At 51.3% G+C, this 13,742-nt stretch overlaps 3 protein-coding genes across 6 annotated transcripts; 1 reads left to right on the top strand and 2 right to left on the bottom strand.

The window, feature by feature from the left end:
- The first annotated feature begins 60 nt into the window (after nucleotides 1–60).
- On the top strand, nucleotides 61–2,606 carry TMEM205 (transmembrane protein 205). 2 transcript variants are annotated; one of them, XM_074875981.1, is made up of 4 exons: nucleotides 61–749; nucleotides 1,508–1,693; nucleotides 1,794–1,957; nucleotides 2,184–2,606. In XM_074875981.1, the coding sequence occupies exons 2-4, from the start codon at nucleotides 1,564–1,566 to the stop codon at nucleotides 2,481–2,483; spliced, it is 594 nt and encodes a 197-aa protein (XP_074732082.1). In that variant the 5' UTR covers nucleotides 61–749; nucleotides 1,508–1,563; the 3' UTR covers nucleotides 2,484–2,606. The 2 variants fall into 2 exon arrangements, with proteins under 2 accessions (XP_074732082.1, XP_074732081.1); XM_074875980.1 differs by lacking the exon at nucleotides 61–749 and having other exon boundaries at nucleotides 1,437–1,693.
- Nucleotides 2,607–3,008: 402 nt separating this feature from the next.
- TTC4 (tetratricopeptide repeat domain 4) lies at nucleotides 3,009–11,655 on the bottom strand. 3 transcript variants are annotated; one of them, XM_074875977.1, is made up of 10 exons: nucleotides 11,055–11,655; nucleotides 10,047–10,164; nucleotides 9,761–9,922; nucleotides 9,444–9,521; nucleotides 8,527–8,651; nucleotides 8,146–8,232; nucleotides 7,042–7,256; nucleotides 5,805–5,886; nucleotides 4,634–4,716; nucleotides 3,009–3,700 (listed from the first exon to the last, which is right to left on the bottom strand). In XM_074875977.1, exons 1-10 carry the CDS (start codon nucleotides 11,082–11,084, stop codon nucleotides 3,601–3,603), a joined length of 1,080 nt encoding a protein of 359 aa, XP_074732078.1. In that variant the 5' UTR covers nucleotides 11,085–11,655; the 3' UTR covers nucleotides 3,009–3,600. The 3 variants fall into 3 exon arrangements, with proteins under 3 accessions (XP_074732078.1, XP_074732079.1, XP_074732077.1); XM_074875978.1 differs by having other exon boundaries at nucleotides 11,567–11,635; XM_074875976.1 differs by lacking the exon at nucleotides 11,055–11,655 and adding an exon at nucleotides 10,262–10,374.
- A 9-nt stretch (nucleotides 11,656–11,664) lies between these two features.
- Nucleotides 11,665–13,429, bottom strand: PARS2 (prolyl-tRNA synthetase 2, mitochondrial). The gene has a single exon (XM_074875975.1). The coding sequence runs from the start codon at nucleotides 13,058–13,060 to the stop codon at nucleotides 11,666–11,668; it is 1,395 nt and encodes a 464-aa protein (XP_074732076.1). The 5' UTR covers nucleotides 13,061–13,429; the 3' UTR covers nucleotide 11,665.
- Between the last annotated feature and the right edge of the window lie 313 nt (nucleotides 13,430–13,742).

Genomic DNA, 13,742 nt, shown 5'->3' with positions numbered 1-13,742 from the left:
GTGCAGGGTGAGGGAGCGACGTGGGCACAGGGGGAAATGGATGGGAGCACAAGAGTGGTGCAGGGGTGTGTGTTTATGTGCAGGTGGGAAAAAATTGCAGTCCTGCAGCATCTTCTGCTGGGGGGAATGATGGGGGAGTGGTGGGCAGCTTGGAGCAGCCCTGGCGCACCCGTCTCCAACTGCCTCCTCCCACAGGCAGCTCCCAGGGGAGCAGGGACCCGCTGGCGGGGGGGCATTGGAGCCTGGTGGGAGCACCCTGCCCTTACCAGCCTTTCCCAGAGCCCTCCCCACCAGTGCGCTGCTCTGGGGCCAATTTAGCAGTCAACCACTATTTTTCTTTTTCCCTGGGAAAAAAAAAAATCCCTGCAGAGTGTTACCCCCCTTCTTTGCACAGAAGCACCCAGCTGCCTTGCTGCTCTCGGCAGCTAATTCCTGCACGGAGGCAAACGATTTGGAGAGGCAAATCTGGGACCCTGGGAGTGGGAAGGCTCCGTGCCGGCTGCTCGCAGTGCGCACTGTTGCCTTCCACAGCATGACAGAGGGAACAAAACCCCACCGAAGGACCACGGCTGCCTTCCCCAGGCCCCTGCCACCCTGCAGTGGACAGGGCTGCCGGAGGATGGAGCAGGGAAGCATCCCAGAAATGCCGAGAAGCTTTTGGCAAAGCAAAGGCCACAAAGACAGCTGGGGATTTACAGGCCAGCGCTCCAGGTGGGATCCAGGCACCTTCTCCAGTATGTCATGAAAAGGTTTCAAGGACCTGATTTTATAGATACCTAAATAAATACATTGGAATTGATATATAAAAACACAGTATATATTTATCTATTTTGCAGAGGGAGCGGGATGTAATTAGATGGCAGCCTCTCTCAAGGCTGTCCCTGCTGTAATTCACGCCCCAAGGCGGCTGGCTGAGGGGAGGAGGAGGAATAAAGCAGGCAGCAGAATTGATGGGCTGCTCCCAGAAGCTTTGTTTTAATTAATTACCAAAGTGCTCGTTGTAGCAGAGCAGGCAGCTCCTTCAAAGCCTCCTTCTACCCGCCGCTGCCCATGCCAGCGTGGGGTCTGGGGCAGGGGAATGAGCCCAGGAGCCCGCCCTGCTTCTGCGAGCCCCCAGGCTTTTTGGTTAAAGTGCACAGAAGCTGTTGCTGTTTTTAGACAGGGGGACTTTTCCTTGGCCAAGAAGCCTCTTTGCTGACCGCAGCGTGGGCAGGCACCTCTGTCAGGGCTTTTCCTCTTCCCCTTTTTATTGACTTGCTGCTTGTTCCTTCTGCCAGGGGTCAGCTGGGGCTTTGGCTGGACTTTGCTGAAAGTCCACCCAAAACGGCCGGTTACCAGGTGCTGACGCAGTGCCCTGCCCCTAAGATATAAAGGGTTTGAAAAATCGGGTTTGCAGCCCGGTCAGGTGCATGGTGGCGGGGCTGGGAAGGGGCTGGGGCTGTGTCAGCTCCAAAGCTCTTCCCAAACAAGCAGGTTTGTGAAGTTAAACTGCTTTTGCTGGATTCAGCAAGGTGACGGCAGTAACAGCAGTTCAGCGGTGAATTTGAGGGCAACTTGGCTGACATGGAGGGACCCGTCCCCGGCCAGGACACCGTGTCGACTGTCACAGAGCCCTCCAACGCCATCAAACTGCTGCACCTGGTTTTCCTCTCCACCTCCTGGGGAATGCAGATCTGGGTGACCTTTGTGGCTGGTAGGTCGCGGTCCGTGCACGCTGCCGTGGCTCTGTGCCTGTGGGGAGGCCCAGGGGAAGGGGTTTTGCCCCAGCACCTACCCACTCTCTCCCTTTGCAGGGTTTGTGATGGGCAGCCACCTCCCTCGCCACACCTTCGGCTTCATCCAGCGCCAGCTCTTCCCCTACTACTTCCACATTGTCTCCGCTTGTGCTTTCCTCAACCTGACTCTGTTTGCCATGTACCACCCCAGTGAGCTGCTCAGCGATGAACAAACGACCCAGGTAGTCTCCCACTTTAAAAGGCGAGCTGGCCACAGCCCCAGTCCCTTCCTCCAACGGGGTCCCACTCTGCTCTGCTCCGCTGAGGTTGGTTTGCAAACGATGACGTGGCTCTGGTTAAAAGAAACCGGTTAGCATCCAGACGAGCTTTGTGTGCAAGCAGGGCTGGGGGAGCAATTTAATCCACGGCGGGTGTGAGATGTTCACGGTGGGCTTTGCTCCCCTGCAGATCATCGCCTTCTTTGTTTGCGTCGCCGCTTCCGTGCTGAACACGCAGTGGTTCGGGCAGGTCACCTCCGACATCGTGGTCGACATGCACCTCATTGAGCACAGCCACGGCCTCGGCCAGGAGATTGGGCTGTTCACCAGCCAGTCCCACAGGCAGCTGCGTGCCTCCAACCCCAGCTACCGGCAGCTGACCCGGCAGTTCACCCTCTACCACGCTCTGTCCTCCCTCTGCAACCTCTGCTGCATCGTGTGCAACGGCCTGAGCTTGTACTACGTGGCTGCTCGTCTCTCTGCCCTGTGAGAGCAGGACGCTGGCAAGGAGAAGGTTGGCTGACCAGAACCTGCGCTCTGGGAAACGGGAGCCATCCTGCTGCCTTGCTGTAAAGTAACCTGGAGCTTTGGAGATTAAATTTCAGCATCCTCAGATGGAGATACTTTTACTGTATTCGTGCATGGTGCAGAAATTTAGCAATAGCAAAATGGAAATTATTTCTTTAAAGCTCTCTCAGCCAGCCTCCATGATCTAAGGAGTGTTTATGGCTGAACAGCTTCTTTATGCCCCGTGCACTAGATGTGTCTAAAACTGCAGTATATTTCTGCAGTCACAGAGAGATTGCAGAAGAGAAAGAAATGACAGATTCAGAATTACTTCTAATTAAATGCTGAAAGCTAATACTGAAGCGCAGAAGACCCTGTACGGCAGCTGTACCAGTTAGTGCAATGGAAAGGGTTGTTATGTTTGGGTTTAGAATTGCTGTTTGTCATTCTCTTGTAGTATTTCGTGCGGTGAGAAAAATTATTGTCTCATTTATTGGGCAGAAATCAGTCTACTTAAAATAGACATGTTTATTTCCAGGTTCTATAGGACAATCAGTAAGGTAGCAAAAGGGTCAGTAAAACACTGGGCTCTGAACAAAGAGCTCTGCTTTACCCTGGCCAGCAGCAGAGCCAAGTGGTGAAAAACCAGCAGCTGCTTAATCACAGGCAGGAATCTGACTGCCTCCATCCCGCGGCAACAGGCGGGTATCTCCCCAGAGCAGTGCTGTTAAACCCCAGCAACTACAGCCCTCCTCCAAGGAAACCAGTGAGTTTTCACAGGTAAGTAAGTACATTCCCAGCTGCTGTTGCTTCAACTGCAGCCAGCACTTGGCACTGGTTCAGGTTTATTTCAAAACCACATGCAGCCTATCATAGAGGAGACCTTCTGCGAGCCAGCTGGGTTTCTTTTTAAACAAATAATTCCCTCTGGTAAGCCCTTCATACCCCTATGCTGCTTTCCTGGAAGTTTCCCCGTGTGCCAAGATTATTTCTCCCCTGAAGTGTACAAGGTATTTTTGTTCAAGCAGAGGTTTGCAGTCTGTAGCTGGGATAACAAACAGCAGCCTCTTGCACAGGATTCCTCGTTTCATTCTTGCTCCTTATAGTCGATGCACTTTCTTGCCAGAGAAGTACTTCTTAGAGAAGGGAGAACGCTTTACAAATGCCAAAACGGCTGGAGTCCCCGCCTTTACAAAATACCTGCAAAGATTAAAGGGAGTCCTTTGGCTTCCTTGTAGCTGGCCAAGTGTCATGCAAAGTGAGTGACTTTGGCCCAGCTCAATAAAGACTGACCTCCCAAAGGCTGAGGATAAGCTTTTTTGCTGATTAGCAGAGCCTCTTGGAGCCAGGGCTACACACGCCCAAGCAGGAGTGTTTTATGGATCAACTCTTCTCCCAACAGCTCCTTCTAATTAAAGCAGCTGTTATTCTCCCTCTGGAAGGAGGTTTCTTTTGCAACTGCCCTTACAGCCTGAAATCCGAGGGTTTATGCAGGCTGCTGAGTTTTATGGAGTGACAGTTCAGACACAGCCCGCAGCGGCGGACCCAGAGCTCTGCTCCCACTGTGGCAGAGCGAGCCCCTAGCGCCGGGCAGCAGGCTGTCTCCAGCTAGCTACAAGACGGTGCAAGTTAACAGCACAGGCTTTACAATAACTTTTTGGCTTCCCAAACAGCAAATTCTTCTCTCTAAATAACTGCACAACACTTTAAAGTCAGTTTCAGAGTGAAACTGTGCTGCATGCTGTGCTGGGGGCTGCTCACGCAGCATTATTAACAGTGAGAGCATTGTTAACCTTCAACATACTCTCTTTATATGCTGCTGCTTTTTCTTTTTTTTTTTTTTTTAAAGTAGCACTGTGTAGATGGGATCTGAAACAGCCCTTTTGTGCTGCTGCTTGTGCGTAGCCCAACCCCCTTCGCATCTCCATCCAGTCCTGAAATGAGTTGTTCATTTTTGGGGGGAAAAAAAACATATGTAAGTTGCTAAAGCCAGGCACAAAATCCATGCAGTCCCACTGCTTTATACCTTCAAGAGTTAGGACTATTAAACCGGAGAACAAACTGCACTTAAGGCCCAAAGCTCATACTTTTTGCCTTCGTGCTCCCTCTGGACACGAACAGGTACAGCCTCACCTTTCGTGCTGCAGCACTTGTAGCAATGTGTGTTCTGGGTTCAGCTCATACATTTCTGCTCTTTCTTCATCTTCAAAATAGAGCTGAAAAAAATTTTGGAGGGTTGTTAAATACCTAAGGTACATGAAAGGCAACTACTAAGCTGTTGAGAGTCTAGTAACAGCATACCATATATTGACTAGTGATCAGACTTCTGCACCTTGAACTGACTGTGTCGGATGCTAACTTCAGCAACGTAGAAACTGTTTTGTGTAAATTCCAAGTCTTCCTTGTATAAACCAGTTTAGCTTCTTATGGCAGTGGCAGCAGGAAGGCAAAATACACTGGCTATTCCTGTGCTTTACAGAGAAGCAATCCAAACCTACAGACTGCTTTCTAACAGGTGAAATGCAGCAATGGTATGAGCTAAACTGAGCAGGTTTAAAGATACCTGAACAAAATAGAGTAGATTTAAGAGATATGAATCCAGCAACCATGCCTTACACTGTACATACACACAGAGCTATAATCCCAGTTTTTAATCTGGTGAACTAAACAGCCACTGTCCTTTTGGACCTATCAGCTCACTGCACTAAGGGCTGCACTGCTACCTGGCACATGTGACACCAAAGTGGAAAATAAAAAATAAACATCTGTATCCTTCTATGTACAATTTCTTAAAAATTCTCAAAACCTGCTGCAGTCACAACCAAATCGCATCCCACCTTTGCTAAAGTCTTAATAGGCATATAGTGTCTTGATGGGATTAAGTGTTTACGTACCTCCAGTTAGTTCTGAAAATAACCTATTTTTTAATAATATTACCTCATTTGTTTTGAGCTTTGTAACGCAGTTAAAAAACCAAGCAGCCTACCAGCTTGATGGTCTAAATCTTAATCATCATTACAAAGATGGGAATCTAAGCAGTATCTATAAATACCTTCTATCAAATACAACAGAAGTGCTTCCACAAAAGAACTTTCATTTTCATTAATGAATTCTGTGCCTGTGTCAGCACATCTGGAAAATGTTTGAGTTTATAAGTGAATGTAGCTCTCCAGATCCTTATTTCACATCTGTGTATGGTAAATGAGTAACAATGCTATTGCTTTCATACACTCAAACCTGTGTATTTTCTCGCTCCAGAAAAAAACCCACAACCCTGAAATAAAAGGAAAGTCAAAATTCTCACCTCAAGATTGCTGGGAAGGTATTTTCTTTCTAAATCCCAAGGAGGTAACTCAGCAAACATCAGCATTAAATGATCAATAAACCTAAAAGCCAAAATACACTTGGTTATCTTAGACAAAGTGTTCAGCTTCAATAATTTGTACTGTTTCATTTTAATGATGGTAAAAATACATTAGCAAATCAGACAATAGACTTGAAAGCAAGTTTAGATCACTAGTAGTTTCTTCCCTTCAAATTCATCGCTTTCTCAATGAGACCAAGGTCCTGTTTGTAACTCACGGTACTGGTTTCAAACTTGAGCAGTGCAACAGAAAACTATTTTTAACTTTTCATTTTCACACTGAAAAAGATGCCAAAATAAACACCCTGCAATTAGTCTAAAACTGATTTGCCTTCTACATGGTCCCACCAGCACCACGCTTCATCAGATCAGAGTGCTCAGAACATGCTTGTGTTTCTGGAGTGCTGGTGGCCAGTTTGTTCTAGGAATTCATTTTCACTTCCTTTGGTTATGAAAAGGCATAATGAACACCACCGTATAAGAACCACAACTTTACTCATCTGCTTGCACTGTAATTTTAAGTCCTAAACTTACTAGTAGATCTGAGGAATACATATCTTCCCCCCCCACACACACAAAAAAGTTACAAATTCGAAGTTTGTTTCACATTGCAAGATCAGAAACTGAAGTTAACATCAAGAAAAGTGGAATTCCCACCTTGCCAGGCACTTGCTTATAGCCTGAAAGGTCTGCAGCACTTTGGTCAGGCCTGCTGTAAGCCCTGTGGAAAGCTGTGGGGTCACTGGTGGTTCCAAGAGGTCCCTTTTGGAAGCTTTTTATAATTTTTAAGTAGAATCCTCTTTCCGAGACCCCATATTTGAAGCACCTTAATGAACTTCTGAAATCTGTGCAGGCGGATGGGTCACTTACTGGCCACTGGTCTAAGCTTGCCCTACAAGCCCCTTTAATCACAGTGGCTAAACATGATGTGTTTCTCTGCACTATAAATTTATTTATCGTCGAGATTTTGGCCCTCATATTTTAAAGCGGCATTTGTCACAGAATAATTTGGGTTGGAAAGATCCTCAGGAGGTCATCTAGTGCGACCAGATGCAGGGTCAGCTAGGAGATTAGAAATCTGGAGCTACTTCATTAGCACGGTAGCGTTTCACTTGCTGTCTGTTCTCATCTGCTCAAACACCTCTTTATGCAAGAACGCTGCTGACACTGCATTTACCTGGAGTTCTCATGAAAAGCTGCAATGAAATCAGTTTGCTCGTGCTCAGGGTACAGGAAGAGGACAGGCCAGTTTAAGTTGCCATCAGCATCTAAGTGCACCTTTGCTCCCGTGGCGTTGTCAGAGTGAAACCCATCTAAGGATATCTCAGCCAGGCCATCTGCTAGTTCCTCTTCTTCATTTGATGGCTCAAGAACCAGCTTGATATTTCGTTCCTGGAGAGAAGGAAGGAAAAAAGAAAAAAATTACCCAATAAAAACCCAAACAGGTATGGTGGGGAGGATAAGAGCAAAAAATTAGCAGTCGGTAAAAGAACAACTTGTGTCATTCTTATTAATGAGTCAGCTCTTAAACATGCCATCAAAAGCCTTCCTCTCGTATCAGACTTGAGTTACTGTCTTCCCAGTAGAACCTAGACTCCTCACAAAACAGATGAGGAGAGGTGGGAATCCAGAGGAGTCCACATGCTGAGAGAAGAGCCTGAGAAAATGTGGGGAAAGGGATGCATCTGAAATCCTGTTCTTTGGGACCTAGCAGACCCCAAAGCACCCACTTCAGGGTGCAACTTCACGCACCAGCTCCTGAGAACATCCACTCTTTCAGAGAGCTGAAAAAAACTCAATTCTTTTCTTTGGAAACACAACTGCAGAACAGATCCAACTTCACGTAATAGCCCAAAATATTTTAATGTAGCCCAACTATTTACCGAGGAAGGAGAGGATCCAGGCTTAATTCCCTCCTCCACCCTACTGGATAGTTATCTTCTATCTTTCCACTGAAGTAATGCCCATCGGCAGCAGAGAAAACAAGGTTTGCAGGGCCAGTGTGATGCTACAGCCCAGCAGCCAGAGCGCTCTCTTGGATGCTCAGTCCATCTCCTAATACTGGGTTTGTATTTTGCAGTAGTTGTTACTTGAAATACGGAAACCTGGGAGCTGGGGCTAGAGCCATGCAGATAAGAATCATGGGTTTAACTCAGTTTTTTGGCTCTAGCCCTCAAAAGCCTGTGTATGAGAACGACCTCTTAGAGACAAACAAGAGAGCTCTTAAAAAAAACAAGCCAAACAACAGAACACACAAAACCAACCCCACTCACTGACCCACCTTTATTGCTGCAAGCAAAATTTCTTTTTGACACTGCTCTTTCTTCTCCATCACCTTTGCTTTCCTTGCATCCCGCTCCTCAGCTCGCTACATGTAAGAAAAGGTTGCACCATGGTCACACACAGCAAGTCAATGCCCATCACTGCTCTACCCTGCCAACGAGTGGAGAAGTCAGTTCAGATCCCCAGAAGGGTTCTCTCCAGCTCTTTCCCCTACACATCTCCACATCACACGCTACGCGGAACCACCACTCAATTCTGTTTGGGGATATTACACTATACAGAAACTTGTACAGAGCACTCTTCAACCAAGGATCCCAAGTGCTTCTTGACACAAAGCAGGCAACCAGCACTGTAGTTGCTAGACTGCCTTAATATTTACCTTTAGTTTGTCAGCTTTAGCTCTCATTTCCACAAGCTTTTTCTCTTTTGCATCTATTCGCAAGCCTTCCTCACACCATGCTATTGCTTCAGAGAAATTCTTTAGCTCCATGTGACAGAGAGCTCCTGGAAGGATTAAGATTTTAAGTTTCTAGTATTGGAGTCAGTATACAACTACTACACAAAGTGGCAGTTATAAAGGCAGCACTAGCCCCAGTGCTTTCAAGAGGCAAACACAGCACAGGATATTGTCTTGTGTGGTTGTGTTCAACTGTAGACTTCCAGCAGGTCAGCTGAGAAGAAAATCTAAAATATTTCAGCAGTTCTTGTATCATTTGCTCATCTAGTCACACAAGTCAGCAGAATGATGCTAGAAGTGTCTGTTACAAGCAAAATTTTATCATTATAATTAACATTTCAGTATTTGTCTCATAGGAAAAATAAAGTGGTGATTTCAATGGAGTGAGAAATGCTGGGGAAAAAAATACAAACCCCAAAAACTAGTACTGTGGAAAAGTTATGCTGTGCTCTATAGAAACAGGTCCAATGCCTCTTTGACAGATACAGAAGATGAAGAGCAAAAACATCGTGTTTTTACTGGAAATCCAAAGCAGAATGCAGAGCTCTGTTTCAGGGAGAAACAGCAATAACAAAACAAGAGAAAAAAAATCTCATACAGCAACTGCTTTACTTTTCAGAAATGAAGGCTGTCTGGAAACAAAGTATGAACACACACACACAGTAATTAAAGATTTATAAACGCTGTTATTTAACACACAGAAACATGCAGTGAAACAAAGCAATATCCAACAACAAGGCTTGTAACAATAACAGCATAATCAGTAAAAGTAATGCACAAAGCTGTTTTGAAACCATGCTCCTTGAGCTTCATGTGGTAACACCTGTTTTACCTCTTACCTCTTATGATTGCTTTGAGGTGGGTGGGCTTTAGCTTTTTTGCTTGGACGGCATCATTGAGAGCAGAACGATAGTTACCTATAAAGCAAGCAACACTGCTCAGAACCTTTCATTTATATTTAAAATCCAACCAGATCTGAAGGTGACAAAATAGCTTATGCGGAGATTCTGTAACTCTCTGTTTCTACAAGCACTGTGAGGCGAGTGGAGGAAGAAAGAGCAAACTAAGATCAAGAATGAAAGGACAGGAACCCATCAGACAGGGGAGAGCCTCCTTCCCAGCCCCAACCGGGACAGGGTGGCACTCGTGCTGTTACCCAGGTAAAACTGTGCGGCCCCTCGGTTTGTGTGCAGCACGGCGTTCAGCTCTGGGTCCTCGCATTTCTTTTTCAGCCCCTCGGTGTAGGCAATGACAGCTCTCTTGTAGTCCCGCTCCCTGAAGTACTCGTTCCCTTCGTTCTTGTACATCCTGGCCAGCTCTGCAGGGGATGGAGGGAGAGACAGGGCCATCAAAATGGGCGGGGGGTGCAGCTCCCCAAGCTCCCTCCCCAGGCCGGGGACGGAGGGACAGACCGACAGAACCCCCCAGCCCCGGCTGCCCACCTGCGGGGCCCTGCTCCTCGTCGAAGAGGAGGGACTGCAGACAGGCCAGGTCGGGCTGCCGCGCCGCGTCGATCTCGGCTGGGCACCGCTTCATGAACATGGGGATGGCCTCCAGCTCCTGCGAGCGGACACACACCGGCCCTCAGCTCAGCTCGGCCCGGCCCGGCCCGGCCCGGCCCGGCCCGGCCCGGCGCCCCCCGGCCCCGCCGCCTCACCTCCTCCCAGGTGTCGGGGTGGAGAGCGGCCCGGTACCGCGGTGCGCTGCCGCCCGCCCCGGCCTCCGCCACGCTGCCGCTCCTGGCTGCCCCGGCCTCCGCCATGCTGCCGCCCCGCCCCGCCCCGCCCCGCGGCTTCCGACCAACCCCCGCCTCAGGCCCGGCCCAGCGACCTCAGGCCCGGCCCCTCCCCGCCTCAGGCCCGGCCCAGCGCCCCTCAGACCCGGCCCAGCGACCTCAGGCCCGGCCCAGCGCCCCTCAGGGTGACATCTCCCAGCCACCACGGAGCTGATCCTGCCAGGGACAAGGAGAAGGACGAGGTGACCTCCTCAAGTCTGGGAGCACATGGAGGGTGTGGGTCCACCACAAAGCCCTACAGGACAGTGGCACCGCTGTTGCTTGTGATCTCTAGATCTCAGACCCAGGAGCTGCGGCTCAGGGCAAGGCAGCTCCCTCCAAGGAGCTCCCCATCCAGGGGAGGTTCATGGGGCACCGGTCAGTGCCGCTGGGATGGCGGCAACCTGTTCCTTCACAGAAGCCACGGGGCCCAGCCAGCCCCACGCTGCAGTGGGCACGTACAGGCGGGATGTCACCACCCTCGGGCAGAGTTACTTACAGCCTATAAGCAACATGGCCTGGACATCCTTCTCGCCAGGCTTCACAGGCCCCCAGGTTTCATGTTTCCTTGTTAATTTTTTTGCAAAGATTATCTACCACTCTGAGGCTGCATTCCTGAAACACACCGTCACCACCCAGGCCCGATAGATCTAGGCATCTCACCAGCCGGACTGACCTGCAGGACTGGGGTGTGGATGCCTGACATCTTTCTTCACCTTAATTCCCGCAGATTTGCAGCGCCATGGCATTTTCAAGGTGAACAAGGCTCTAGAGTTCACCATTTTGCTTTCATAAAGATTAACCTCCACCTTCACGGAGCCTGGGTGTCTCCAGAGACAAGATGCAAATGGAGGACAAGCACCTTCCTTCCTCTCCTTCTTAATATGCCTCCTTCCAAGAATTCAGCACTTGAAAAGGGCAAGGGAAAGCCCTCCCGTCCTCTCTCCTGCAGCCTCAGCTGTTGTGTACGCTCGACAGAGGCCATGTCTGCCACGGCTGGGCAGCGAGGGGCTGACTCCAGCGAGGGCTGACTCCCTAAAAGCAGCTCACGGGGGCCTGTAGCCAGAGGAAGAAACGCCCCCAGCCCCATTAGAGAACGTGGGCTGAGCCCAGCTCAACCCCAGCACCCGGTGTGGCTGCAAGACTCCATGGCTGGCTCCGATGTGAGCTGGATTCAGCTCCGCTTACCCAGAGCCATCGCCCACAACCTGCACGTCCTTGAAAAGGAACCGGGGCTTTTCAGATAAACTTAGTGCAGCAAAGATGAGAGATTCAGAGACGTGGAGTTTAAGGGACTTGCACTTTACTCAGCAACTCGATGACACCTTCCCTGGTGAGGAACAAAACCTCGCTGGCATTCTGATTCCAAACCTCAAAGACCGGGGGGTCCTCGCTAACCCTCTTCCCAGCTATGACCACGTAGGGATAACCCAGCTTGTTGGCGTCCTTTAGCCTTTTGCCAATGGTCAGCTGTGTCCTGTCATCCAGCACCGAGTCACTGGCGAGGTGCGGCAGCGCTTCGGAGAGGTCATCGTACACCCGCTCCAGCAGTGTGGCTCCCTTCTCCTCCTCCTCCTTGCTGCCTCTCTTGGGGGGAATGAAGCAAAGCTGGTAGGGTGCGATGAGGCTCGGCCAACGAATGCTGTCCTCTGTAGAGAGCACCTCGATGGAGGCCGCCAGGATGCGAGTGATGCCCAGGCCGTAGCAACCCATTTCTGCCAGCTGGGGTTTGTTCTCGGGGGAGTAGAAGACAGCGTTGGAGACAGAGGAGTACTTTGTGCCCAGATAAAACGTGTGTCCTACTTCGATCCCTCTGGTCTGGGTAAGTTTTTCTCCACACGTGGGGCAAGATGTTTGCTCCCTGTTTAACGTTTCCACATTGGCTGCAAAATGTCCGGCTGGGCACAGCACCAGCCTGTCCTCGCCAATGTCTGCCGGGAGCTGGAACTCGTGGGACACGGTGCCGCCGATGCTGCCCGTGGCCGCCCTAACTTTGACAAAGGGAAGGCCCAGGCGGTTGAAGAGGCTGCGGTAGGCGTCGCACACCAGGTCATAGGTCTGCCGAGCCGCCTCTTTGGAGGCGTCGAAGGTGTACATGTCCTTCATGTAAAACTCCCGGCTGCGCAGCAAGCCGAAGCGGGGCTTGGGTTCATCCCGAAACTTCCTGGTTACCTGGTAGAGGCGCAGCGGGAGCTGCTTGTAGGACAGGTTGCTCTGAGCAGCCACCAGCTCCGTCACCGCCTCCTCGTGCGTGGGGCCCAGGCAGTAGTCCTTGCCGTGCCGGTCGGCCAGCCGGAAGAGCTCCGTCCCCATCCCGTCCCAGCGGCCGCTGGCGCGCCACAGCTCTGCCGAGCTCAGGCTGGGCATGTTCAGCTTCTGTCCCGCCACGGCCTGCATCTCCTCGTCCACCGCCTTGACGAGCTTCTCCATGGCGCGGACGGTGGGCGGCAGGTAGTGGTAGCAGCCGGGGCTGGCGGGGTGGATGAGCCCCGCCTGCAGCATCAGCTTCTGGCTGCGGCAGGTGGGCTCCCCGGCCCTGCCGTCCCACCCCGCCTCGCCGCCCACCTGCAGGTTGAGGGGCTGGAAGAGCTGCGAGAGCAGCAGCCGCCTCGGCCCGCCCGAGTGCCGGGCCCTGCAGCCGCGCAGCGCCGGGAGCCTCCCCCGCCTCAGGAAGACCTCCATGGCGGGGCCGGGGCCCGCGGGCCGCGCGGGGGGAGCGGCAGCAGAACCGGGGGGGGTGTGTGTGTGTGGGGGGGGGTGAGTTCCGACCCCCGCACGGCGGGGACTTCCCCGGGCCGCGGTGTGCTGGGACACGCGAGCACGACAGCAGGGCCGCAGCCCCGCGGGACGGGCGGACACACCCGCACACCCACAGCCCGGGACACACACACCACCCGCCCCGCCCCGCCGCGCCGGCACAACCAATGGGAGTCACAGCCCTCTGTCACGTGGGGGACGCCGCCCTCCGCCCACCGGAAGTCCATCTCTATGGTTCCGGCGGCATGGCGGCGGCGCGGGGCCAGAGCCGGGCGCCCCCTGGCGGGCGGGCGGTGCGGCCTGCAGCAGCAGTGCGCCGAGGGGTGACCCTGGGACCGACAATCCTGACCAGGAAAACTCTCCAAACCAAAGGATAGCTTAGAAAGCCGACACTGGTTTATCGCAGCGCTGGGTGCGTGGGGGATTCCTCCTCCTAAGATGCACACCAACAGGACTTTCCACACTATATTTATACACAGAACTTGCAGAGTTAGTAATTTTCCAAGTCCATCCTCTCTACAATGACTGGTTAGTAATTTACACACAATTATAATACTGCTGACACAATGCTTCTACATATGCTCAGGGGAAGGGTCTTCACCTGGGC

Source organism: Strix uralensis, chromosome 8, assembly GCF_047716275.1.
Source record: "Strix uralensis isolate ZFMK-TIS-50842 chromosome 8, bStrUra1, whole genome shotgun sequence".
NCBI lineage: Eukaryota > Metazoa > Chordata > Aves > Strigiformes > Strigidae > Strix > Strix uralensis.
This window is presented reverse-complemented; position numbering and strand designations above follow the sequence as displayed.